Source organism: Microcaecilia unicolor, chromosome 8 (assembly GCF_901765095.1).
Source record: "Microcaecilia unicolor chromosome 8, aMicUni1.1, whole genome shotgun sequence".
Taxonomy (NCBI): Eukaryota; Metazoa; Chordata; class Amphibia; order Gymnophiona; family Siphonopidae; genus Microcaecilia; species Microcaecilia unicolor.
Genome location: NC_044038.1, coordinates 207,516,837 through 207,544,397, shown reverse-complemented (window position 1 = coordinate 207,544,397; position 27,561 = coordinate 207,516,837). Strand labels below are relative to the sequence as shown.

Here is a 27,561-nt window from a genome sequence, read left to right as displayed (position 1 = left end):
AAATGAATACTTCTGACATAAAGACTCTTTCTGAGGCTGCCCTGCTTCAGGCGCAAAAGACTGCACAGCAAACTTTAGATTTGGAGACTATGAATATTAAAATTCAAGAAATGGGATCTGTAGAAACGGCTTTGGTTAAAGATAATAATTTCCTATATAAAAGATTGGAGTATCTAGAAAACCAGACTAGAAGATTAAACCTCAGGTTTCTTAATTTTCCCAAATCGCCTTTAATTTCCCCTTTGGACATGGTTAAAAAATATATGATTGATATTCTTGGAATGGATAAGGACTCACTGCCTCCCCTTACTCGGGCTTATTACATCAGGAGTGGTGGAGTGGTGGAAGAAAATCCCCCATAGCAGGGGAAGGAATGGATCTTACTTCTTTTCTTGAAAGTTCATTGGCGATAATTACTCAGAGGTTGACTCTGCTTGTTACTTTTATGCTGGAGCTTGATAGGAATGCCGTATTAAGGCTTTCCTTGAGACACTTAGGAAATCTGTTTTTGGGCTCAAAAATTTGTATTTTTCCTGATCTCTCAAGGCCTACACAGATGAGACGAAGGGCCTTTTTGGAACTCCGCCCTAGGGTGGTGGCACTGGGAGCAACTTTTATATTACGTTTTCCTTGTTATTGTAATGTAATGCTTGAGGGTAAACCGTTTCAATTTGTAGACCCAAAACAGTTAAAACAATTTCTAGATGCTAGAGTGGAATTGAATGTTGTGTGCCCTCCCTAAATGCAGGCTGGGGTCTGAACCAGAGGTTGCAACCACTAGTCCTTAATTATTGCTATATGTTTTACTTTAAATTCTAAATTCTTGGATTCCCAAATTTCCTAAACTTGTGGACAGAAAGGCTGTTAATGATATTTCTCTTTATTTTTTATTTTTGCCTTTTGTATAAATGCCGATTGCATATTCACGTATTGTGATGATATATGGAAATATATGAATAAAGAAATAATAAAAAAAAAAAAAAAAAAGAAAGAGATTTGCCTACAATGGAGGCAGTGTATGCAAATTAGTCTCATGCATATTCATTGTGGATTTCCTGAAAATCTGACTAGCATGGGGGTACTCCAGGACCAACTTTGGAAGCACTGTCTTATGGTAGCCATGTTAGTGTTGGGGGGGGGGGGTTCTTAAAATGAACAAATATAAGTTCAGGACGTAAACAGGGATAATGTAAAATATCCTTTGGCATGTATAACACCAGACATCTACTGGGTGGTGATTAATTTTCTTTTTTATTTTATTTTATTTATTTATCATTTTACTTAATTACATTCACATTTATCACATAAATGTAAGGAAATACAGAAATTAATATAAAAAGGAAAACATTTTCTCTCAACAATATATTTTTACATAATTGTCCACAATTGGAAGATCCAAGATCAGGAAAACAATCTTAAAGAAAATAAGAAAAACTCAAAATGGTTAATCTTACACTTCACATTTTCTGAGGGAGGAAGGTTAATCGGTTATTGCAGCCGGTACAGTGGTAACTGAAGGAAATTGCTGCAGAGGATTCTTCATCTGTTTCCACAAACTCTTATAATTTCTTAGGTTCAAACAAATAAGTAATAAGGAAATAAAACACAAGGGAATCGTGCTAGGAAGGTCCCACCTAGGGCAATGATTCCTGGCTGATGATTAATTTTCTTGAAGTAATAGTTCTGTGAACCGTTGCTACTGCTAAGTGTGTATTTTATAAAGTACACGCCTAAATGCCAGTCCCATCAAAACCACCTATATTAAAAAAAAGATAAGAATAGCCATAGTGGGTCAGACCAGTGGTCCATTTAGCCCAGTATCCTACTTCCAGTAGTGGCCAATTCAAGACACAATCTCAAATAGTAGCAAGATTCATGCTACTGATCCCAGGGACAAGCAGTGGCATTCCCCATGTTGGTCTCGATAGCAGATTATGGACTTTTCCTCCAGGAACCTGTCCAAATCCTTTTTAAATCCAGATACATTAACTAATGATACCACATCATCTGGCAATGAGTTCCAGAGCTTAACTATTTGTTGAGTGAAAACATATTTCCTTCTATTCGTTTTAAAAGTAGTACCATGTAACTTCCTTGAGTGTCCCCTAGTCTTTGTACTTTTTGAAAGATTAAAAAATCAATTTGCATTTACCCGTTCTACACCACTCAGTATTTTGTAGACCTCTGTCATATCCCCCCTCAGCCATCTCTTTTCCAAGCCTTTCCCTTGTATGAGAGGAGTTCATACCTTAATGTTGTTGGTCGTTCTTCTTTGAACCTTTTCTAATTCCACTATATCTTTAAGATACAGCAACCAGAATTGCACTCGGTATTCAAGGTGTGGTCGCACCATGGAGCAATACAGAGGCATTATAGTGTTCTTTGTCTTATTTTCTATCTCTTTCCTAATAATTTCTAGCATTCTGTTTGCTTTGTTGGCCGCCGCCACACATTGGGTAGAAGATTTCAGCATATTGCCCACAATGACACCTAGATCTTTTTCTTGGATGCTGACTCCTAGGGAGGAACCTAGCATCAAATATGATTTGGATTATTTTTCCCAATGTGCATCATTTTACACATCTCCATATTAAATGTCTTCTGCCATTTGGATGCCCAGTCTTCCAACTTCCTAAGGTCTTCCTGCAATTTTTCACAATCCACATGCATTTTAACAACTTTAAATAGTTTTGTGTCATCTGCAAATTTAATCACCTTATTCGTTGTTCCCATTTCCAGGTTATTAATAACTATATTAATTAGCACAGGTCCCAGTACAGATCTCTGGGGCATTCCACTATTCACCTTCTCCACTGAGAGAATTGGCCATGTAATCCTACCCTCTGCTTTCTATCCATCAACCAATTCCTAATCCACAATAGAACATTGCCTCCTATCCCATGGTTTCTTAATTTTCTCAGGAGTCTCTCATGAGGGCCTTTGTCAAATGCTTTCTGGAAATCTAGATACACTACATCAACCGGCTCACCTTTATCTACATGTTTATTCACGCATTCAAAGAGTGAAGCAAATTGGTGAGGCAAGACTTCCCTTGGCTGAATCCATGTTGACTCTGTCCAATCGAACCATGTTTGTCTGTGTTTCCACTATTTTGCCTGGTCTATAATTCCCTGGATCACTCCTGGATACTTTTGTAAAAACAGGTGTTGAATTGTCCACCCTCCAATTTTCAGGTACTATGGACGATTTTAACAAAAGGTTACAGATCACTAACAGTAAATCTGCATTTTCATATTTGAGTTTTTTCAGTGCCATGAGGTATATGCTATCCAGTCCAGGTGATTTACTACTCTTTAATATGTTGATTTGGCTCAGTACATCTTCCAGGTTCACCGAGATTTCTTTCAGTTTCATTGCATCGACACCCTTGAAAACCATCTCTGGTACAGGTAGATCTCTTTTATATCTTCTTCAGTAAAAACGAAGATATAAGAATTCACTCAGCCTCTGTGCTATGGCCCTCTCCTCCCAGTGCCCCTTTTACGCCTTGATGATCTAATGGTTCCACGATTTCTCTCACAGGCTTTCTACTTCTGATACACCTGAAAGTTATTGTGAGTTTTTGCCTAAGTGGCAAGTTTCTCTTCATATTCTTTTTTCGCCTTCTTTATCAGTGCTTTGCAACTAACTTATCAGTGCTTATGTTGCTTCATATTTTCTTTATTCAGATCTTTTTTTTCCATATTTATTTATTGCATTTGTATCCCACATTATCCCACCTGTTTGCAGGCTCAATGTGGCTTACATAGTTTTGTTAACATTGTCATTTCAGGATATCAGATACAGTTAGTGATGTGAGGCGATTAAGGAAGGGGATAAAGAAGACGGAAGGGAGTGATTAGGGTAGTTATAGAAGGTGGGCTTTCATAATTGAGTGGGTTGGTGAGGTGACTTAGTGAGGCTATAGGTTCTCATTGTAGGCCTTGTTGAAGAAGAATGTCTTCAGAGATTTTTGAAAGATAGTTGTTTCGTTCTGAAAGATGTTCTTTTGACTCTAATAGCCTCGTTCACTTCTCCCTGTAACCATGCTGGCTTTCATTTGCTCTTTTTTCCACCTTTAGTAATACATGGAATACATCTGGTCTGAGCTTCCAAAATGATATTTTTAAACAATGTCCTTGCCTGTTTTAAAGTTCTAACCTTTGCAGCTGGGCCTTTCAGCTTTTTTTTTTTTAACTATTTTCCTCATTTTATCATAGTTAAATCTTTTGAAAATTAAATTCTTCTACAGTAGATTTCCTTAGTGACTACACAGATTTGTTCATGTTATGATCACTGTTTCCCAGCGGACCCAACACTGCTCCCTCTCTTATCGGTTCTTCTGTTCTGCCCCCTTGGGCCACTATGTGGAAAATACACGAAAGAACCTTTCACATTTTCTCGGCAATCACATTAGTTGTAAATAGCTGGAAAGGCGAACACCATATGAGATGTAAATATGCGGTGGAACTTGCTCTGCTTCACTCGTTGGTAAGAGTTTGGAAACAAGAGTCGCCTTTATCAGGTAGTCTCAGATGGGCTCCTCTGGAGGCTTTCTTAAACTCATAAGGAGGATGATGTGATTTGTTCTTATTACACACAGTCTAACTGCTGTTGTTGATTGTAGATCTTAACTTTAACAATTTTACAAAAATAGTGGAACAAAAAAAGAGTAGAAGGGAAATTGAAGAGCTGTCATTAAGCTTGATAGATTAGGACTCTCTAGCTTGGAGAAGAGGTGACTGAGAGGGATTATAACAAAAGATTTATGAAATCATTACTGATGTGGAGCAGATAGAACTAAGACTAGGAGACACTCCATGAAAGGAACTGATGTTAAACTTAAAATAAGTTCTAGGAAGTATTTCCTCAAGCAGTGCATAATTAAACTGTGAAGTTTCTGTTGGAGAATGTAGTCACAGTTAGTAATTTAGCTGCATTTAAAAACTGTTTTTAAAAGATGCTAAAGGACATGTCCATTAACTATTATTTAGCTAGACAGCTGTAGATGTCTCCACCTTCAGCTTCTGGGAGTGAGCAATTTTTCCCATTTGGGATCTGCAGGGTTCCTCCAAGCGACCTGGGCTGGTCACTATTGGAGGCAGAATGCTGGGCTTGATGGACCTTTGGACCTGGCTTGGCACGTTGTATAGTCCAGCTTCCAGAAGGCGGATTTTAGGTTTCTGTCTACATATCCATCTTTAGGTGGAGTTATTTTGTTTTCTAGTGTTTGGAGAGTGCCAGTGATGGGGTGAGATTGGCAGCTCGCATTGTCGACACTCCGTGCAACGAGATGAACACAGATACCTTCATTGAGGTGAGCAATAGGTTCAGCCTTACACATTTCACTTGATAACTTGCCAGACTTCTAAAACAATAGAGAGTTGCACAAACACTTGTCATAATAGGGATTTCAGTCCATGTGGTTTGACTGGAAAACAGTGTCCCTGCTGCAGCACAGAAAACTAGATTTTCCTTCTGAATAGAGAAAACTTTTACTTGGTTAACACATGTTAACAGCTAATTGCCGTTTTTAGTGATACTGCTAAAGCAATTAACAAACACAGCACTGATCCTGAGGGCAAATGATACAAGTTGCCTAGGGAGGATTTTCCAGATTACCAGTGTTTGGTAAATCTTATTGGACTGCTGCTGACGTGACCTGCTGCTTTTTGACTTTGGTCCTTGGTTTGTGGTGATGAAAGGGTTACTCTTGTGGCACAGAAAGAGTCTCCATTATGGAAATCAGAGGTTAGGGTCAGCCTGGTGACTCAGTGGTAGGGCCATAGGCTGCTGTGAGAAGAGACCTGAATTTGATTCACAGCTTCCTGGGTCAGTCACAGCCAGGGGTGTTTAGATGGCAGTGTTCACAGCCCCCAGGGGAGGCGAGGAGGGAGCTATAGTCATTATGTAGTGATGAAATAGCCAGATTTCAGATCTGTGATTGTAGAGTGCCAGAAGGAGCCCCAGTGAATTGCTTACACTGTTGCAGCAATGACTGTACTCGGGTAACATGTGAGGGGTATAAAATGGGATGAAAGTCTCTGGATAAGTAAGACTGAATGATCATGGCCTCAGATTCCAGTCCTGGTTTGATTTAGTGGGAAGGAGCAGGAGCAAACTGCTGGGTCCATAACAAAGAAATCAAAGAGTAAAACGCTGCAGGACCACAGCATGGTACTATGGAAACTAGTTGCCGGCTTTCCAAATGTACCACTCACACTTATATTCAATAACCAAAGGGGGTGAAACTACAGTGTCCTCAGTTTAAAAATTTGGTTCCATATTACAGTCAGAATGCTAAGAACTGTTTGCATGATTTCAGAACTATCCCCAGCATAGGAAAGACTTTCAAATGTTCATATTTATTTACATTAATATGTCTTAGTTAATAATGGACCGGATTACATGCACAATTTTGAAGATAATTTGCATGGCTTTATTGTAAGTAATTTGGCTTTTAAAATGACACTATTTGTTAGTGAAAGTTTATTTACAGTAAGTAATTGTGCTTAGTTAAAAGAAGTACTGCGTACTTTATTCAGAGATGTTCTGTTTTGAGCAACTTGGTCTCAGCTTGGAGTTATGATACACATGCCTAGGGTGGGTTTTCTTATACTGCAAACCAGATATTTGGGCCTGCTGTGTCTCATACCAGTTTATCCTTCTGTTCTGTGCATGTTTTAGTCATGCTGGCCATTTGTCTTGCAGGAAATTAAAGCAGTTGGAAAAGATCTGGGAATAGTTCCGACTATTATTCGCGGTGAAGATCTGAAAGAAAAGGGATTTGGAGGTAAGTCCTTCGTTTTTACGCAGGAAAGCGTTCTTCGTGTTCTTTATTGTTTCATCATTTATTTAAATCAGCTATATCATCTTATTCTGGTTAAAAAAGGTCAAAACGATTTACAAAAAAAAAATCAAATTAAGAAGTAAAATAACCAGAAATTAAGTAAAGGTAAAAACAGGTGACACCACGCTAACAGCACCAAATGCCTGCTGAACATAGTATGTTTTTAGACTTAAAGGCCAGTTCTGTTCATAGTGCAAAGGGCATTGAGTTCCATAGGGTGGCTGGCCGAGCGTCCTATCCTGAGAAAGCACGCAAGTCTCTAATTACAAGGAACAGGTTCAATGCCTACTCATCCTTTCTGTGTTGACAGTGTTGGTCCTCAGGGATTTATCCCAAGATGTGCGTAGAAATGTCCCCCCTCTCTCCAGCACACACTTGTTAATATCCTTTAGAACAGTACTTCTCAACTTAATCCTCAGGACACACCCAGCCAGTCAGGTTTTCAGGATATTTATCATGAATACGCGTGAGAGAGATTTCCATACATTGCCTCCTTGGTATGCAGATCTGTCACATGAAAATTCATTGTGGATATCCTGAAAAACCTGACTGGCTAGGGTTGCCCCAAGGACTGGTTTGAGAACCACTGCTTTAGAATATAACTAGTAAAAATAAGTCCCGTTTTTGACACAAATGAAACGGGTGCTAGCAAGGTTTTCCTCGGAGTGTGTATGTTTGAGAGAGTGTGTGTGAGAGCGACTGTGTGAGAGAGAGAGTGAATCTGCGAGTGTGTGACAGAGAGAAAGTGAGTCTGGGTGCGAGTGTGTCTGTGAGAGAGAGTGTGTGTGTGTGTGTGTGAGAATGAGAGTGTGTGCAAGTGCGTATGTGAGACACAGTGTGAGAGAGAGAGAGTGTTTCAAACAGATACAGTGTGCGAGAGAGAGAGTGTGTGTTACAACACAGACTCTCTGTGAGACTGAGTGTATGAGACCAAGAGAGAGTGTGAGTGACTGTGTGACACATAGAGAGTGAATGTGATACAGTGTGTGAGAGTGAGAGAGATAAAGACATTGACTGTGAGAGAGAGAGATAGTGTGTGTGACAGAGATACCTCCCCCCCCTCTCTCTGGTGTCAGCCCCCCCCCCCCCCCCTCTCTGGTGTCTGAGCGTTACTGTGCAGGATGCTGAGCTCTGGCTGTGCTTCAAGGAACTGACCCAATCCTATCCTATATAATAATTCTCACCTCCAACGTTCTATGCTTGGGACCGTGGCTCCCTGGCTGCAAATGGTCTGCGAGGCAGACACGCACGGACGTCACTGACGTCAACACAGCTGATTCCAAGGCAAGGGGAGGAGTAGGGAAACACGTGCAGCGAGTTTCCCTACTCCTCCTACTGCCTCGGAATCAGCTGTCACCCCCCGCGCTCTGGCCCCCTCGAAACCCACCCCCTCCCGCGAACCTGTCGATTCTCCCCCCCCCCCCCCCCCCCGGAACGCCGAAAACCGCACCCCTCCTCCCGCCGCTGTTGTGCACTACCTTCGGGTGGGTTCCTCAATCATCTTCTTAGAAAGTTTAACTCCGTGCGTCTGACGTCAGACGCATGGAGTTAAACTTTCTAAGAAGATGATTGAGGAACCTACGGGAAGGGAAGGTAGCACAACAACGGCAGCGGCGGTGACGGCAGTTTTCGCTGGCACGGGGGGGGGAAACGACAGGTTCGCGGAAGGGGGGGGGTTCGAGGGGGCCGTAGCCCGGGGGGGGGGGGGGGGAATTGCCTGCCTAAGGCCCGTTTCCTTGCCTACAGAAACGGGCCTTTTTTACTAGTTTAATAGAATGCACCTCCAACATTCTGAAGCTGAGAAACCTCGTGTGGTTGGTCACTTCTGCTTGTGACAAACCCGGAAGTACGTGATGTCAATTCAGGAGATGGATACAGAGAGCAGGAATGCCTCAGCCATGCAATCAGCTTCAGAATGTTGGAGGTGCGTTTATTATATAGGATATTCTGCCAACATTCCAACAACTGCTGTAGTACTTGATTTTTTAAACTTTTTATCCAAAGCCCTGGTTTCTCATCCCCTTGTTAGGTATTTACGGTGTTGGTAAAGCTGCAGAATACCCACCTGCTCTGGTCATTCTCAGCCACACGCCGGAGGAGGCCACACAGACCATTGCGTGGGTGGGAAAAGGTATCGTGTATGACACAGGAGGCTTGAGCATTAAGGGAAAGGTATGTAAGCATTAAATAACTTTTGTTTAACAATGTTTGAGTCTAGTCCTTCTTCCTAGACTGTGAGACGTCCTGGTTATAAATCTCTATGCTGAAGGCACACCTTCTATATCTGCTTAAACAGCTTATTTCGAGCTGTTGCACTATCCAACTAACAGAAACATAGTAGTGAAATATTTTGGGTAGTGATTTTATTTATTTATTTTTACAAGCTCCAGTTTGTGTGTCGAGTCTTCTCATGTCATAAAAGTTCCTTCTTTGCGCACCAGAAGGGAAGTGTGCTTAGCCATTGTCGATGGCTAAGAATATTTAACACTGTAACAGCATGGGGCAGAATGTACACATTGGACTTTTGTGTCGTCAAAATGTCAGATTGCTTTTGCAACCAGCCTGAATAAACAGATTGTGCTCTAAGTCAAAAATTACTTTTAATCTGTGATGGAGTGGAGGAGTAGCCTAGTGGTTAGTGCAGCGGACTTTGATCCTGGGGAACTGGGTTCGATTCCCACTGCAGCTCCTTGTGACTGTGGGCAAGTCACTTAACCCTCCATTGCCCCAGGTACAAAATAAGTACCTGTATATATGTCAACCGCTTTGAATGTAGCTGCAAAATACCACAGAAAGGCGGTATATCAAGTCCCATTTCCATTTTACTGACTCAGTTGAAGTTTCAGTACAGTTACGTCACCTTGTGACATATCGAAATTGTAAGAAACTTGCCTTGTCGTTGATTAGTGGCCCATGAAATGCAGACAGTGTACTGAAGGATTTTGACATGTGATTATTGCATAATTCCTGTTCTGTCCCCTTCTTCCCCAAAGCCATTTTCTAAATTCATTGGAATACACTAATTGTCCACATTTCTGTTCCTCTTAGACAACAATGCCAGGTATGAAGCGAGACTGTGGTGGAGCTGCTGCTGTTCTGGGGGCTTTCAAAGCCACTGTGAAACAAGTACGTACCGTAAGATACAAGAGGTCTCTTGTACACATTTCCAGCATTATTCCTGTGTGTTTTTTCTTATTCTAATTAAAAGCATTTAATTATACTGTTAAGAGATTTTCCTTTCAGGTTGAACTATTTACCTTTATAAGCAAGCCGATGCCCAGATCAGTGCTGTAAGATGCATTTTCTGTTCCAAGTCATTTCTTTCACCTTAGGCGGTCTGTTGCTTCATGCACTGTAAGTGTGCATTTATTCTGGGTAGCCATGGGCTTCTTAACACCTCTGTTAGCCTGGAGAGACCTTTTGTAAATACAAATCTTCAAAGATTGACTCCACCCTAATGTGTATAACAAGACAAACATTTTGGTCAAAAAATGCAGTGTCCAGCCAAAGTTAGGCTCCGAAATATGAAAGGTGCATTACAGAATAGTTCTGTGCACTTCGTTGTAACCCAGAAGCTGTTTGTTAAATAATTTGATGGATGAATTTATGATGGCATGGGGTGTAAAGTTTTTTTTTTTTTTTTTTTTGAGCTTTTCTGTCTCTGCGTTGAGCCCATATCTGATTTGTTATTGTTGCGATGACCCTTGCCCCTCTTCCTCCCCCCACCCCCACACACACACATACACGGTTGACACACTCCATTAGTGTCTGCCACAGATGTTTGGCTAAACACTTTTATTGATAAAAGACATTTAAAAAAAAAACTTTCAAATGCATCAGTGACACTGAAATCCTGTTTAACCACAGTTCCATCAGCTCTGAGCAGTATTCTCCTTCCATAACAAATGTGAAATTTGGGCTGATCAGTGCAAAAATGCTGATTTTTATCTAGTCTTTTCCCATGCAAAATCCTTGCTTTGTTCAGCTGATTTGCATGTTACTGAGATGAAGGGATGGTGTGTAAATGTAATAAAACACAGATAACATAAGATAAGATCCTGTATGTTTCTGAAAATCATGGAGCCTGTAACATCCTCCTCTCCCACCATTTCTGAAGGAAAGTCAGGTCAAAATATAGGCTCCGTATATGATGTAACTCAAGTTTTATACCAGTAATTTACTCATACCAAAACATCCTGTCCTTTCTTACATTTTTTAATGCATTCAGTGTATTGAGCCTTGAAATCTTTGTATGCTCCTGTTGACCAAAGTGTTTTACAAATTCTTCTTTATTATACCTCTGTTTTAGGGTTTTAAAGACAATCTTCATGCCTTGTTTTGCTTGGCTGAGAATTCAGTTGGACCCAATGCAACTAGACCTGATGACATTCACATGCTGTATTCTGGAAAGTAAGCATGGACTTGCTCAGCAATTTAGGTTCCACCCAGTACCTTCCATCCACTAAATAGATGTCTAGGAATATCATTCCTTTAGAAGAAGGTATGGAAAACCCAACTGGCTCAGGGGTAAAGGCAAGAAATCCTGCTGAATCTCCCAAGTGCCCTGAAGTCCTTTTAAGATGTGCAGTGATTCTGAAAACTAACTGTATGCTGAAATGGGGCATTGGATTTTGCTTGTCTCCCAGACTCAGCAGTATTCTTTCAGCATATTAATTCTGTCACTGAACTGTAACAAGCTGCCACACACTTTAGAGTAATCTGCCATATCTATCTTCTGCATGAGGCAGACTATCAAATCTGACTGACTAAATCTTTTATATTTTCTTTTGATTTCCAAGAGCTTTTTAAAGGCATTAAAGGCTGTGCCACATGAACTTTATCTTACCACAACATCACTTTGTATTTGTTCACTCCGGAGTCTGCAAACGCCTCTCTGGTACTATGTAAGCCACATTGAGCCTGCAATTAGGTGGGAAAATGTGGGAAACAAATAAATAAATACATTTCTATAAGGTGCGCCAAAGTTTATAGCATAGTGTCATTTAAGTATAGGATTGGTGCTATTAATTGGCTCATACACGCAAAAGTTATTGGCACTATTCTATAAAGGCACGACTTGCATAGTGCATAACCAAAAGTGGGCCTTACCTGTGGGCGGAGCATGGGTGTGTCATGGGTGTTTCACCATATGATGTGCACAACTTATAGAATACTGTTGCACATGCTGCAGGTGAACTAGGCCTAACTACTTATGCCAGCCATTGACTTGGTGTAAGTGGTGACACCTAAGTTTGGGTTCACCAGAGCAGCTTTGCTGTTGTAATCAGTAGCAGGATAGGCTTACCTCAACATCATTACAGAATTGGTACTAAGCGTACCCCATTTTGGGCACTGCTTTATAGAATGGCCCCTTCTGAGCCCGTGAATCTCAGGATTCAGGCAGCGCTCTCTCTTGAACCCCAGGATTCAGGCAGCGCTTTCTCTTGAACCCCAGGATTCAGGCAGTGCTTTCTCTTGAACCCCAGGATTCAGGCAGTGCTCTCTCCTGAACCCCAGGATTCAGGCAGTGCTCTCTCCTGAACCCCAGGATTCAGGCAGCGCTCGCTCCTAAACCCCAGGATTCAGGCAGCGCTCACTCCTGAACCCCAGGATTCAGGCAGCGCTCGCTCCTGAACCTCAGGAATTCAGTAAGCGCTCGCTCCATTCTGCTAGCTCTACCCGTTACAATTGATATAAACTATATGGCGGCAGATTGAACCAGCTGGAGCTAAGGGTGTGTTCAGGGCACAAACAGCCCCTCCCAATAGCAACATCAACTGACCAGGCACAGGGTGCGCATGTACCAGGTTCTGGAAGGAGCCAGGTCACTGAACCCCAGCCAAGGATGAATGCTGCTGTTAAATAGGAGAGGGTTAAAACTAGAGGAAAAACTCAGCTCAGGGCACTGTAGATCCAATTTAGCTGGAAGCCAAAAGAAGCAGAAGGAAGACCAGTTGGGGTCTTATCTGAATGTAGATTATTATAGTTTCAGGTGCTGAGACTTGTTTCTTGTTGTAGAACAGTTGAAATCAACAATACTGATGCAGAAGGAAGACTGGTGCTAGCAGACGGTGTTACTTATGCGTGCAAGGACCTGGGAGCTGATATCATTGTCGATGTGGCCACTCTCACTGGAGCTCAGGTAGGAGGGAAATTACTACTACTACTTATCATTTCTATAGCACTACAAGGCATACGCAGCACTGTACACCATACACAAAAAAGACAGTCCCTGCTCAAAGAGCTTACAATCTAGATAAGACAGGCAAACAGACAGAACAATAAGGCAAGGGAATAAAGAGGTGAGGATAAAAGGTCAGGGCAAGAGAGTAGTGGTTAGGAGTCAAAAGCAGTGGTAAAGAGGTGGGCTTTAAGTTTGGACTTGAAAACGGCCAAAGACAGGGCTAGACGTGCAGGCTCGGGTAGTCTATTCCAGGCGTGAGGTGCAGCAAGATAAAAGGAACGGAGTCTGGAATTAGCAGTAGAGGAGAAGGGGACAGATAAGAGAGAAATGGGGAAAAGAAGCTATTTTAACATTCCTGCTGCCTAAGCCACTCCTGGTTATCCATCGCTGAATATTGGCCTTTTCACTATTGCAGTTTCTGCCAACAGACTCGGTGTCTCTATTTCCTTCTCTCTGCATCTTGGTCATGTCAAAGTGACAGAGAAATGGGACACACATTTTACTTTAAATTAGGTTTTGAAGGAAATAGTTGTAATGATATCATGTAAAAGGGAATTTAGTTTCCTACATGAGAATTGCACAGAGAATGTATCTAAAGGATTTTGGACAAGTTCCTGGAGGAAAAGTCCATAAAAAAATGAATAGGATAAACATGGGGGACGCCATCACTTACCCCTAGAAGTAACTCACTTGGGGATTTGCTGGTATTAAGCAGTGACCCAGACTCGTTTCTGTCCAAGACAGGATACTGAGCTTGTAGGCTTTTGGTCTAATTGAGCTTGGTATGTTTTATGTCCACCAACCAGACCAAAGGTCAGTACACTCAGTCTGCTTTTGTCATTGTGTGAAAGTTTGTGTCTTTGCTTGAAGCATCACTTATAGCAAAACTACAGCATGCTTCTCCATTCCATCCTGCACTCATACTGACACCCTTTGTTTAGTTAAGTAGAACAGTTGAGTTTGCAGTAGCAGCGAGCTTATAACCTGTGAATGTTCACTTCCATATCATCAAGCTGATCAATCCATAGACTGGTGGGTTGTGTCCATCTACCAGCAGGTGGAGATAGAGAGCAAACTTTTGCCTCCCTATATGTGGTCATGTGCTGCCGGAAACTCCTCAGTATGTTCTCTATCTCAGCAGGTGGTGGTCACACACAGCAGCAGCTCTGGCTAGGCCTCCAAGCCTAATCCTTAGGTTTTGTTGAGGCCTGGGGTTGAGGGCTCTTTTGAGCAAGTGCAAACCTGGTGGTGCCAGGTCCCTCCTTTTCTCCCCCCTCCCGCTGGCTCCGTTAAAAAAAAAAAAAAAAAAAAAAAAATTTTAAACGTCCTTAAAGGCGTTTATTTCGACGTTTATTTAAACGTTCATTGCAGCTACTCACTGGGACACCAGTTCGTTACAGCTCGGAGCGGCAAGCAGGTAATTTTACCTTTTTATAGCGGGCAGGGGGTTCCCCGATTCTTCTCCTCGTGGCATATGGCGTCGGAGGGCGAGGGCGCAAAGGGTCGCTCCCCGGATCGCTTGAGCGCTTCTAGAGGGGATGCGGGGGTCTTCAAGCCGGATTCGCCCTTGGTGGGTGACAGTTTCGCGACCGATGCATGTCCCGGTCCTTCCTCCGGCGTGGCGGTTTTTCCCGCCATAAACGCCCATCCCCCGCTCCTCGCCTCCGCCATCTTGGCCGGCCACGCGGCTCGGACGGCTTCTTCTTGGGCCGCCCTTGAGGTTGGAGACATTAATGCCATGAACGCCCTTAATTTGGGCGACGGCACAGAAGCGGCTAAAGTTAAGAGCCGTTCTTCCCGCGCGGCTCCTTCGCGGAGTTTCGCGCCGGACGCCATTTTGGATGCGCAGCATGTCTCTCCCCCGCTGTTGCGAGCGCCGGTTGAGAGCGCGCCTAGGGCTGTTGCCCAGGCTGCGGAGGTGCACAGTCTGGGGGTTTCTCCCCCGAGTTTGTTTTGCTGCTGCATCGGGCCTTCCTCATGCACAACGCTGCCCCCGCTCCCTCCTCTGGTAAAGAGGTTGAGGTTCCCAGAGGTAAACGCCCTCGGGTTGATTCCCAGGCCTTGGAGGAATTTGTCTCCTCCGATGTAGATGAGGGCAGCGTGTCTGAGGTCTCCCAACGGTCCTTTGCGGATTCCTTGGAGGAGACGGATCCCCGCTCGGATGGAGCGGATGACCCCTCTGCAGCGCGGCTTTTTCGCCCGGAGGATTTGCCCAACCTGTTGTTACAGGCCATGGACACTTTGAAGATATCCTCTCCGGAGGACGTCTCTCCCTCAGCCCCTGTTGGCTCTGCCATTATGCTGGGGACGAAGCGCCCGCCTAGAACCTTCCACGTGCATGATGCCATGCACACCTTAATTTCGGCTCAATGGGATGTCCCAGAAGCGAGCCTTAAAGTGGCTAGGGCTATGTCCCGCCTCTATCCTTTGGCTGTGAGTGAACGTGAGGCCTATCTGTGGCCTACCGTGGATTCTTTAATCACTGCGGTGACTAAGAAAACGGCATTGCCGGTGGAAGGTGGCACGGCCCTAAAGGACGCCCAAGACAGGAGATTGGAGGCGGCCTTAAGGTCGTCCTTTGAGGCGGCTGCTTTAAGTTTGCAGGCCTCAGTTTGCGGCTCCTATGTGGCCAGGGCGTGCCTGACTATGGTGCAGCGGGCTTCCCCCTCGGATCATTTCTTGAGGAATGATTGGCCAGCCCTGGAATCGGGCTTAGCCTATTTGGCAGACTTGCTGTATGATGTCTTGAGAGCCTCAGCTAAAGGCATGGCTCAGACTGTCTCTGCGCGGCGGTGGCTTTGGCTGAAACATTGGTCTGCTGACCACGCCTCAAAATCCCGCCTGGCTAGATTGCCTTTTAAAGGCAAGCTGCTCTTTGGGGTCGAGCTGGACAAAATCGTGACTGATCTCGGCACGTCTAAGGGCAAGAAGTTACCGGAGGTCAGGGCTCGGGCTAGTGCTCGTCCCGGTACCTCCAGAGGACGGTTTCAGGAAGCCCGTCGGTACCGCCCGGGCAGGTCGGGTGCTTCTGCCCCCTCTTCCTTTAAGAGGAATTTCTCCCCCAAGCAGCATTCCTTTCGCAGAGACCGCCGTCCCGGAGGTGCTCCCTCCGGTCCTCCCCCAGGGTCTCGTACCCAATGACGGGGTATTGGTCCACGCCCCAGTGCATATTGGAGGACGGCTGTCCTCGTTTCTGGGCGAGTGGACCACAATAACTTCAGACGCTTGGGTGCTGGAAGTCATCAGAGACGGCTACAAGCTAGAGTTCTGCCGACCCTTAAGAGACGGGTTTGTACTCTCTCCCTGCAAGTCTCCGGTCAAAGCTGTGGCAGTGCAGCAGACTTTGGACAATCTGATCCGCCTGGGTGCGGTCGTTCCGGTGCCAGAAAGTCAGCTTGGCAAGGGGCGTTACTCCATTTACTTTGTGGTACCAAAGAAAGGAGGTTCTGTCCGGCCTATCCTCGACTTCAAAGGGGTCAATCGGGCCTTGAAAGTGCGGCACTTTCGCATGGAGACTCTCCGCTCTGTTATAGCGGCAGTGAAGGCAGGGGAGTACCTGGCATCCTTGGACATCAAGGAAGCGTACCTGCATATTCCCATCTGGCCTCCTCATCAACGCTTTCTGCGTTTTGCAGTCCTGGGCCGACACTTCCAGTTCAGAGCCCTCCCGTTCGGGTTGGCTACTGCTCCGCGGACCTTTTCCAAGGTAATGGTGGTCATAGCGGCCTTCCTGCGAAAGGAAGGAGTACAAGTCCATCCTTATCTGGACGACTGGTTGATCCGAGCCCCCTCTTATGCAGAGTGCGGCAAAGCTGTGGACCGGGTAGTTGCTCTTTTGAGCTCCCTGGGATGGATCATCAACTGGGAGAAGAGCCAGCTGCGCCCGACTCAGTCCCTGGAGTATCTGGGAGTTCGATTCGACACCCAAGTGGGCAGAGTGTTCCTGCCAGACAATCGGATTGTCAAGCTTCAGGCTCAGGTGGGCCAGTTCCTAGTAGCCTCTCCTCTTCGGGCTTGGGACTATGTGCAGCTGTTGGGCTCTATGACGGCCACGATGGAAGTAGTGCCCTGGGCCAGGGCTCATATGAGACCACTACAACACTCTCTGCTGCAGCGCTGGACTCCGATGTCGGAGGATTATGCGGTGCGTCTTCCCTTGGATCCAGCAGTGCGCAAGGCGCTGAGCTGGTGGATGCAGACAGACAAGTTGTCTGCGGGAATGCCTCTGGTGTCCCCAGAGTGGATTGTCGTCACGACGGACGCCTCGTTATCGGGCTGGGGAGCCCACTGCTTGGGAAGGACAGCGCAGGGGCTCTGGTCTCCTGCAGAGGCAAAGTGGTCTATCAACCTCCTGGAACTCAGAGCCATTCGGTTGGCGCTTTGGAGTTCATCCCGGTACTGGTGTTGAAGCCTGTACGGGTCCTGTCGGACAATGCCACGGCTGTGGCCTATGTCAACCGCCAGGGAGGTACCAAGAGCGCCCCTCTAGCCAAGGAAGCTATGAGTCTATGCCAGTGGGCGGAAGCGAACCTGGAACAGCTGTCAGCGGCCCACATTGCCGGAGTCATGAATGTCAAGGCGGACTTTCTCAGTCGCCATACCTTGGAGCCCGGAGAGTGGCAGCTATCTGCTCAGGCGTTCTTGGACATCACGAAGCGCTGGGGCCAGCCGAGCCTAGATCTGATGGCGTCATCGGCCAATTGCCAAGTGCCGCGCTTCTTCAGCAGAGGACGGGACCCTCGATCCCTGGGAGTAGATGCTCTTCTCCAACAATGGCCGACACAAGAGCTTCTCTATGTGTTCCCGCCCTGGCCCATGTTGGGCAGGGTACTAGACCGGGTGGCAAAGCATCCCGGCAGGATAATCCTGGTGGGTCCGGATTGGCCCAGGCGTCCCTGGTATGCGGACTTGATCAGGCTCTCAGTCGACGATCCTCTGCGGTTGCCAGTGGAGCAGGGCCTGTTACATCAGGGTCCCGTGGTGATGGAGGATCCCTCCCCCTTTGGTCTTACGGCCTGGCTATTGAGCGGCAGCGTCTGAGGAAGAAGGGCTTCTCAGACAAGGTCATCGCCACTATGCTGAGAGCGAGGAAACGCTCTACTTCTACTGCTTACGCCAGGGTTTGGCGTATCTTTGCAGCGTGGTGTGAAGCAGGCTCTCTTTCTCCTTTCACTGCTCCAATTTCTTCAGTGTTGGCGTTCCTGCAAGAAGGTCTGGACAAAGGCCTGTCGCTCAGTTCCCTTAAGGTCCAGGTAGCGGCTCTGGCTTGCTTCAGGGGCCGCCTGAAGGGTGCTTCCCTGGCTTCGCAGCCAGATGTGGTGCGCTTTCTCAAGGGGGTTAATCACCTGCGCCCTCCTCTGCACTCAGTGGTGCCTGCGTGGAATCTCAACCTGGTGCTAAGAGCATTGCAGAAGCCGCCGTTTGAACCCTTGTCAAGGGCATCTCTGAAAGACCTGACGTTGAAAGCAGTCTTTTTGGTGGCTATCACTTCAGCCAGAAGAGTTTCCGAGCTCCAGGCGCTCTCATGTCGAGAGCCTTTTCTACAGTTCACTGAGGCAGGAGTGACTATTCGCACAGTGCCTTCCTTCCTGCCCAAGATTGTTTCTCGCTTCCATGTGAATCAGCAGCTATGTCTCCCTTCCTTTCGTAGGGAGGACTACCCAGAGGAGTACTCTGCTCTTAAATATCTGGATGTGAGACGAGTCATCATCAGATACTTGGAAGTGACCAATGATTTCCGGAAATCGGATCATCTGTTTGTCCTGTTTGCAGGTCCTCGTAAGGGTCTGCAGGCTGCTAAGCCTACAGTGGCAAGATGGGTCAAGGAAGCCATTGCAGCGGCTTATGTGGCCGCAGGGAAGGTGCCGCCTATCCAGCTGAAGGCTCACTCCACGAGAGCTCAGGCGACCTCGATGGCAGAGGCCGGATCCGTCTCCTTGGAAGAGATATGCAAGGCGGCAACTTGGGCTTCGGCTCATACATTCTCCAAGCATTACCGTTTGACTGTGGCTGCACGGGCGGAGGCCCGGTTTGGAGCTTCAGTGTTGAGGTCAGGGATTTCTATGTCCCGCCCTGGGTGAGTACTGCTTCGGTACATCCCACCAGTCTATGGATTGATCAGCTTGATGATATGGAAGGTAAAATTATGTATAATCATACCTGATAATTTTCTTTCCATTAATCATAGCTGATCAATCCATAGCCCCTCCCAGATATCTGTACTGTTTTTATTCTGTTTGCATTTCAGGTTCAAGTTTAGTCTTCAGTTACTTCAGAAAGACTTCGTGTTCAAGTTTTTTCACTTGGATTCTTCAAGAGTTAAGACGAGTTTGTGTTACAGTGAGCTGCTGCATTCCTCTCCCCTCCGTTTTACGGGGCTGGATTGAGACTTAAAATTCTGCCGGCACTCCCTCCCGCTTCGTGCGGCTGTAGGGCAGCTTTGTACCCCTCCCGCTTCGGCGGTGTTAGGGTCAGTCAGCTCCTCCCGCGGTTGCGGTTGCAGGATAAGCCAGATCCCCCCGCATCGGCGGGTGTGGTGTCCCTCCCCCGCTCCGCGGGGATGAGCTGGACGGATTCCCCTCCCCCACTTGTGTGGGGATGAGCTGGGTTAATTCCCCTCCCCCGTTTCGGCGGTGGTGAGCTGGGCAGAGTGTCCCTTCGTGGGTGTAATTCTCTAAGTGCTGAGTCCTGCGGATGGAGCTTTGATATCGACATACTGAGGAGTTTCCGGCAGCACATGACCACATATAGGGAGGCAAAAGTTTGCTCTCTATCTCCACCTGCTGGTAGATGGACACAACCCACCAGTCTATGGATTGATCAGCTATGATTAATGGAAAGAAAATTATCAGGTATGATTATACATAATTTTACCTTACTATTTTTGCATGCTTTTCTCATTGTAAAGGAGACCACATTTCATTGGCATTTGTCCTTTATTACTCTTTTTATAGCGTTACTGGATAGACACTGCAGTGTACAGTGGTGATAAGTACTCAAGTCCCTTCTGCAGAGAACTTAGTCTAAGTAGGTACTTGAGGCAGTGGCAGTTAAAATGACTTGCAGAAGCAGGATTTGAACTCTGGCAGCCCTAGTTCTTAGCCCATTGCTCTAACCACCAAGCCACTTTCTCCCCCCTCTTAAGCAAGGTACAACAGTATACTGAAAGATATTTTTCAGTGTTCTTACGACGAGACATGCTACAAGAAAAAAAATGAATGAATGAATCACTGCACTTGTAAGCACTGTTCTGCTTCTTTCTCTAACCAGGGAATAGCCACTGGGAAGTACCACGCTGCAGTCCTCACAAACAGTGAAGAATGGGAGGTGGCATGTGTGAAGGCCGGCAGGAACTGCGGGGACTTGGTCCATCCTCTCGTGTATTGCCCAGAGCTTCACTTCAGTGAATTCACCTCTGCAGTAGCAGATATGAAGAACTCCGTGGCCGTATGTTTCTTTTAGTGTCATGCATTTTCAGGGAAATGTGCGTGTCTTACATCTAAAGTTTTTCGTGTTCACAGGGGAAAGAGTAGGGAGTTCTCAACCCACCTTCAGTTTTCTTTTAAGAAGATCATTCCAGGTCTTAACACTGTCCATCAGGAAAAAGTTGTCACTAACCAGGACATTCTGAGAAGATGTACAAAATGCTTCTGAATTCAAGAGAAATATAGATTTGTAATTCTTAAGCAACCAGAAAACAGACTGGATGTTTCTGATGTAATTCAGACTCTCAGATGCAGTTCATTTAGACAGTCTTGAGGGTCTGATGCTCCTAAATATGCTAACAGTCCAGAGATCAGAAAGAAATACATTTGAAATTAAAAAGATAAGTGAGAAACAAAAGAGTGACATCTGTAATTTGAATAAACTCTGAGGTTATCATCTCCAGAAATAAAATACAACTATTTATCTCTCATTTACTAACTTGAAACAATTTTAAAAAATTAAATCATTAATAGTGAATTGATGGCACCCCTGACCAGTTCTGCTAAGTCTTGAGATGTACCTTCCAGCTAGAGCAGAGAGTAACTAACACCATCTACCTGCTCCCTCCCTGCTTTAAACCTGAGCAGCTCTTGAGACCTAATTCTCTAAGCATTTTCCCATAAACACAGAATGAGAGAAAAGGCTCAGGCGGTCTAGTTTTTTTTAAATAGAAACTAGGTGCATTGCAGGTTCTTTAATGGTCTTAGATGGAGAACGTTTTCTCCTTTGCTTTCTAGGAAGAAAGTAACTGCTGGAATAACCTTTCTTTGTTATTGAATTTCAAAAAATTGAAAAGAGCTGTTCATTTTGATGTGGCTAACCCTCATGGGAGCTGTCCAGATTATAGTGCTGAACAGCAGTGAAATGCTTTAACACTTACTGGTAGCGAATGACTCGCATGTCATTTTCTACTTTGAAGCCTGTTAATGAACTGGACTGTTATTTATCTTTGAGTGATTCAGACAACAATATTTTGATTTTTTTTGAAAAACAAGCAAACATGCTGGCCACAACTAGCAAAATTTGAATGGGGGATCCTGTACATCCTGCTACCAGCGCATCTTCTATTGCAGGATGGACTGTGGATGACAGGAGATCTAGATTGAATCCTGAGATTTTTAATGAATTCTTATTTATCCACAGATTAAAAAATCATAACAGTGCTTCATAGGACATATTTCTCCCCTCTAGGGCATACAGAATGAGATGTATTTTGTACCCCTGGACATTTTAACAGGGTAAATTATGATTCCTTGGAGTAGTAGAAATCAGCTATTGTTGGGTTGGAAGGGTTAGAGAGTGGTGGGGAAGTTATTATAGCTGCTCGCTGTTGTTACTGTTTTCTATTTGTGATTTATAAACTACTACTACTTAACATTTCTAAAGCGCTACTAGGGTTACGCAGCGCTGTACAGTTTAACAAAGAAGGACAGTCCCTTCTCAAAGGAGCTTACAATCTAATGGACAAAATGTGCAGACAATCAACAATCAAACAGTTGCACAGCATATTGTTCCTTTTTATACTTTAATAAAAAGATTTAAATATAAAATCATAATTGTTCGAGGCTTCTGCAGATGAGGACAGAGCCCATGGGGACGGGGCAGGTTCAGAGACAGGGCCTGTGGGGATGGAGACGGGGCGGGGATGGAGAAAAACTTTGTCCCCATTTCATTCTTTACTTACTGGTCATTCTTACATTTATGTCAGGCTTTTGTCAGTATTCAAGGTGAGTGACAGGTACTTTGTATTGATTTGAATTTAGGTATAATTTTCATCTTTCTCAGATAAGTTAAAATTCATGTACAATAAACAGGCCCTGCCCTAGAGAGAGTTTACAGTGTTGCATGTAATAGCACATCTTACTAAATGTGGCCCTAAGCTGTTAACCAGGGCAATGGAACTTGTTTAACAGGAGCAGCAGTATTTGAACCCTAGCTTCCCCAGTTCTCAGCCTGTTGCCCTAATCTCTAGACTCCTCCAGTGTATTCATGATGTAAAGTTGCTCCTGTAAGGTACCTATGAATCCACCACCCATCAGGATACAGCTGCTGTGAATGAACGCTTTCTCTATGTACTTTCAGGACCGGGATAACGCTCAGAGTTCCTGCGCTGGACTTTTCATTGCTTCTCACATTGGTTTTGATTGGCCAGGCATTTGGGTCCACATTGATTTAGCTTCACCAGTACACGCTGTGAGTATCGGCTTCTTCTGTCTTTGCACCAGCTTCTCATAACACTAGGAGAGGGAAACAGAGGACTTATCAACTGTGGCTTCTGTGTACTCCCCGCATCCTGTGTCCTGGTGCCCAAATGTGTAATACTTCTGAGAAGATCCTGATGGTGTCTTGCACCTCTTCCTCTTGAAGGTCCAACTCTAGTCAGGACTGTTCATTAACTAAGTGTATACACCTGAGTGCCAGAGACGTAAGTCACATGCTAAGTGTGAGTCTCGCCCAGAGTCTGCTCATACTTACCTCCAAAAGATGTGCTATGTGAGATACTCTTTTATTTATAGAATAGTGCTTAGGCAGAATTTTGACGTGTATTGTGTTCTCCCCAGGACCTTTTGAACAGTTGTGCCACCTGGCTGATTTTACTGACCACCTGGATAACAGAAAATTTATAATATAATGTGGTACTCCTCTGCCCCCAACCAGCTACTCTTTCATGCCACCTGGCTGGCAAAAGTTTCTGGGGAGAATGCCGGTGTATATGCCCTTACTCTACTGCCATAGGCGTATACCTGTTTGCACATACTTCATTGAATTTGATTAGTGTGCACTTTTCAACTTGTCACCTCAGCTTTCTGGTCTGATTGGCACAGTAAGAGGGATATACTGAGTTGTCCTTTTCTGTGCTTTCCATTTCCAGGGTGAGCGAGCCACCGGTTATGGAGTGGCACTGCTGCTGTCTCTCTTCGGACGTGCCTCAGAGGATCCACTGCTGAACATGGTTTCCCCATTGGGGGAAAACGTGGACTTCCAGGGAGAGGATGCAGAGAATGATTGTAAAAGACGTCGCCTTGTTTAACCCTTGCCTACAGCCCAGCATCTATTTTTACCTCACTTTGCAGTGATCGCACAGGAATTAGGTGTGAAATCTTAGAAACCAGATTCCTTGGCTGTTTGTAATTCTCTTGGTTAAATGTACCAGTTTGCATGATCACCCAAAGATGCATGGCATATTTTTAGCTTTGCCATAAGCCACAGTGACAGAAATTGTTGCCCAGAATTGAAAGGCTTAAGAATTTTTTTTAATTATCAAAGCTATATGAATAATTTAACCTTTTGGATTTTTTAAAGGAAAGGGTCTGTAGATGTAGTGTCATAACACCAGTATGCCTTTTGATCATAGTTACATAGAAGAATCTGCTCTAAGCAACTGATAAGTGTTCAGTCCCTTTAATGGAAGCAGTGATTTGACTCTGCAAATAACGTATTTGAGTAAAAGGATGCATTTATCTGTTATCCTGAGAAAGGAAGAGCTTCACTGAGCAGAAGGGTGAACCTGCACCTGGTACAGATTGAAACTCCAAGAGAATATCATTTAGGTAAATTTGGGCCAATAAACCAATTGATGGGCCAAAAAAACCCACCAATTCAACCTACAAAGCTGGGTCGCTGTCTCTATTTTTACTGAACAAGTCTGATTTTTATTAAATTTATTGCAAATAGTTATTGTGAGTCTTTTATGTGTAATTTATGGTTTGTTTTTTAATTTTAATTTAATACTTGTACAGAGACTCCAGTGGCTTCCTCATTTGTCCTTTTTAGTCGGTGACTATAAAACAAGTGGTTGGTCTCATTTAAGATCCCCACATAATAGTTCTTGTTATAAATGCCTTCTTGTTCAAAGCTGTTGCACCAGGATCTGAATGGACATAAAAACACAGCCGTGTTTTGTCCTATTACACACTGAGGTACTGCTTCTTTCAGACTGACATGTTTCATTAGCACAAAGCAGAAATAAATTAGGGTAATTTTGCATCAATTATAGCTCTTTTTACTTGCCTGGCAAATGAAGTTAGTAACATATTGTTTCCATTATGTAGCTTCCCACTATTCCAGAACCTGTGAAATAGTTGTGTCCATTAACCAGCAGGTGAAGATGGAGAATGGAAAACTGAGCTGAGACATAGCTCTCTTGGCATCCAGTGCAGCTCCTCGGTATTTTCTATCTCCAGCAGGTGGATGGAGACACTTTTCAGGCTCTGGTCCACTTGGTCAACTGGTTCCCAGTTGAACTTTGTGGGTGGCTTGAATCTGCAGAGTCATATCTGGAGGTCTTCAAATCCCTGTCTCTGGTGCTCGGCAAATTTGCCTCTCTCCTGTTTCCTGTGGAGCTCCTGTTTTCCAGGACAACAACCTTAAAAAAAAAAAAGAGAGAGAGAGAGATTGAGGAGAAGGAAGAGGTTTACTGGAGAGCTTGGGGCAGAGTATCGGTCCTGATTCTGTCTCAGCTGGGGTAAGACTTGTGGAGACAGTGAGCTTGGGGGGAGCAGCTGGCAGTGGTAAATCCGACTAAAGTTTGACTCAGAACCACTTGGAGGGCTGCAAGTTCTACTTGGTGCAGGGGGGGATCCTGACTCACCACTTGGGACCACGTGGTGCAGCGCTTGTGACAGTCGAGATGAATGGTGACTCCCATAGAGGCAGTTAAGTGGTGTTCCCACTGTAGGACCCACCAGCATCGAGGCAGCCTGTACAAGCCAGGAATCCTACTGGATGTGGAGGGAAATGGTCAGTGGCAGCAGGTCTTCAGATTTGGTGCAGCATCCGAATATACTGGGGTCTTTGGACTCTCCAGCAGGGCCAGTATGCTGTTTTATGCAGGAGAGCATGGGAACGGGCGCCACTTTGGGGCTGACTGGTAGTGAGGAACAGCTTCTGATCACATGTAGAGCACAGCCGCCATTTTACAACTTCAGGGCCCAACAGAGCATTCAGCTGCATCGGGATCTTTTTCTCCGGAAGCCTATTGACTGAAGCAGTGACAGTTGGAGTTGCTGCAAGATGCTTCAGTTTCTTGCCCTGCTGCCTCTCCAGCTCCTAAGTGATCTCATTTAGACCTCCAGGAGTGGGCATATGAGGCTCTCTGCTTTTCCTTCCTTATCTGATGTAGCCTCAGTCTAGTCAGAGGAGCCATTGTTGAAGGAGCCATTAGAGGAGGGGTGGGCAAATAAAGTTTTTCCACCATTATTTTCGTCTTCCTGTTGTCATTGGAAGTGCTTTGCTGGCCACACTACTCCCTTGTTTGGACTATCTTACATAGTAGACCACAGTCTTCCGCTTCTGCGGTCTCCTTTTTTGCATTGTTCCAGTTCCCCAGGCCAAACAGGGACAAGGAAGGGGGAGGGTAGACCGTATCTCAGAAGGAGGAAAAGAAATTACAATGTAAAATATTAGCAGTGGGCATAGATGACGATAATTATAGGAGTAGTACAGGCAGACCTTGGGGAGGGGGGCCAAAAAGTAGCAGTTCATTAGTACATAAGTACATAAGTAGTGCCATACTGGGAAAGACCAAAGGTCCATCTAGCCCAGCATCCTGTCACCGACAGTGGCCAATCCAGGTCAAGGGCACCTGGCACGCTCCCCAAACGTAAAAACATTCCAGACAAGTTATACCTAAAAATGCGGAATTTTTCCAAGTCCATTTAATAGCGGTCTATGGACTTGTCCTTTAGGAATCTATCTAACCCCTTTTAAACTCCGTCAAGCTAACCGCCCGTACCACGTTCTCCGGCAATGAATTCCAGAGTCTAATTACACGTTGGGTGAAGAAAAATTTTCTCCGATTCGTTTTAAATTTACCACACTGTAGCTTCAACTCATGCCCTCTAGTCCTAGTATTTTTGGATAGCGTGAACAGTCGCTTCACATCCACCCGATCCATTCCACTCATTATTTTATACACTTCTATCATATCTCCCCTCAGCCGTCTCTTCTCCAAGCTGAAAAGCCCTAGCATTCTCAGCCTCTCTTCATAGGAAAGTCGTCCCATCCCCACTATCATTTTCGTCGCCCTTCGCTGTACCTTTTCCAATTCTACTATATCTTTTTTGAGATACGGAGACCAGTACTGAACACAATACTCCAGGTGCGGTCGCACCATGGAGCGATACAACGGCATTATAACATCCGCACACCTGGACTCCATACCCTTCCTAATAACACCCAACATTCTATTCGCTTTCCTAGCCGCAGCAGCACACTGAGCAGAAGGTTTCAGCGTATCATCGACGACGACACCCAGATCCCTTTCTTGATCCGTAACTCCTAACGCGGAACCTTGCAAGACGTAGCTATAATTCGGGTTCCTCTTACCCACATGCATCACTTTGCACTTGTCAACATTGAACTTCATCTGCCACTTGCACGCCCATTCTCCCAGTCTCGCAAGGTCCTCCTGTAATCGTTCACATTCCTCCTGCGACTTGACGACCCTGAATAATTTTGTGTCATCGGCGAATTTAATTACCTCACTAGTTATTCCCATCTCTAGGTCATTTATAAATACATTAAAAAGCAACGGACCCAGCACAGACCCCTGCGGGACCCCACTAACTACCCTCCTCCACTGAGAATACTGGCCACGCAATCCTACTCTCTGCTTCCTATCTTTCAACCAGTTCTTAATCCATAATAATACCCTACCTCCGATTCCATGACTCTGCAATTTCTTCAGGAGTCTTTCGTGCGGCACTTTGTCAAACGCCTTCTGAAAATCCAGATATACAATATCAACCGGCTCCCCATTGTCCACATGTTTGCTTACCCCCTCAAAAAAATGCATTAGATTGGTGAGGCAAGACTTCCCTTCACTAAATCCGTGCTGACTTTGTCTCATCAGTCCATGTTTTTGTATATGCTCTGCAATTTTATTCTTAATAATAGCCTCCACCATCTTGCCCGGCACCGACGTCAGACTCACCGGTCTATAATTTCCCGGATCTCCTCTGGAACCTTTCTTAAAAATCGGAGTAACATTGGCTACCCTCCAGTCTTCCGGTATTACACTCGATTTTAGGGACAGATTGCA

The 27,561-nt window shown here is 45.0% G+C and overlaps 1 protein-coding gene across 1 annotated transcript in view; it reads left to right on the top strand.

Moving 5' to 3' along the window:
* Positions 1 to 24,197, top strand: part of NPEPL1 (aminopeptidase like 1) — a 44,824-nt gene extending 20,627 nt beyond the window's left edge. Inside the window, exons 4-12 of the mRNA XM_030211470.1 lie at positions 5,228 to 5,317; positions 6,712 to 6,793; positions 8,880 to 9,022; positions 9,899 to 9,976; positions 11,160 to 11,260; positions 12,869 to 12,992; positions 20,304 to 20,480; positions 22,602 to 22,712; positions 23,392 to 24,197. Of these exons, the coding sequence (XP_030067330.1) occupies positions 5,228 to 5,317; positions 6,712 to 6,793; positions 8,880 to 9,022; positions 9,899 to 9,976; positions 11,160 to 11,260; positions 12,869 to 12,992; positions 20,304 to 20,480; positions 22,602 to 22,712; positions 23,392 to 23,550 (1,065 nt within the window). The 3' untranslated portion in view covers positions 23,551 to 24,197. The remainder of the gene's footprint in view (positions 1 to 5,227; positions 5,318 to 6,711; positions 6,794 to 8,879; positions 9,023 to 9,898; positions 9,977 to 11,159; positions 11,261 to 12,868; positions 12,993 to 20,303; positions 20,481 to 22,601; positions 22,713 to 23,391) is intronic.
* Positions 24,198 to 27,561: the final 3,364 nt, after the last annotated feature.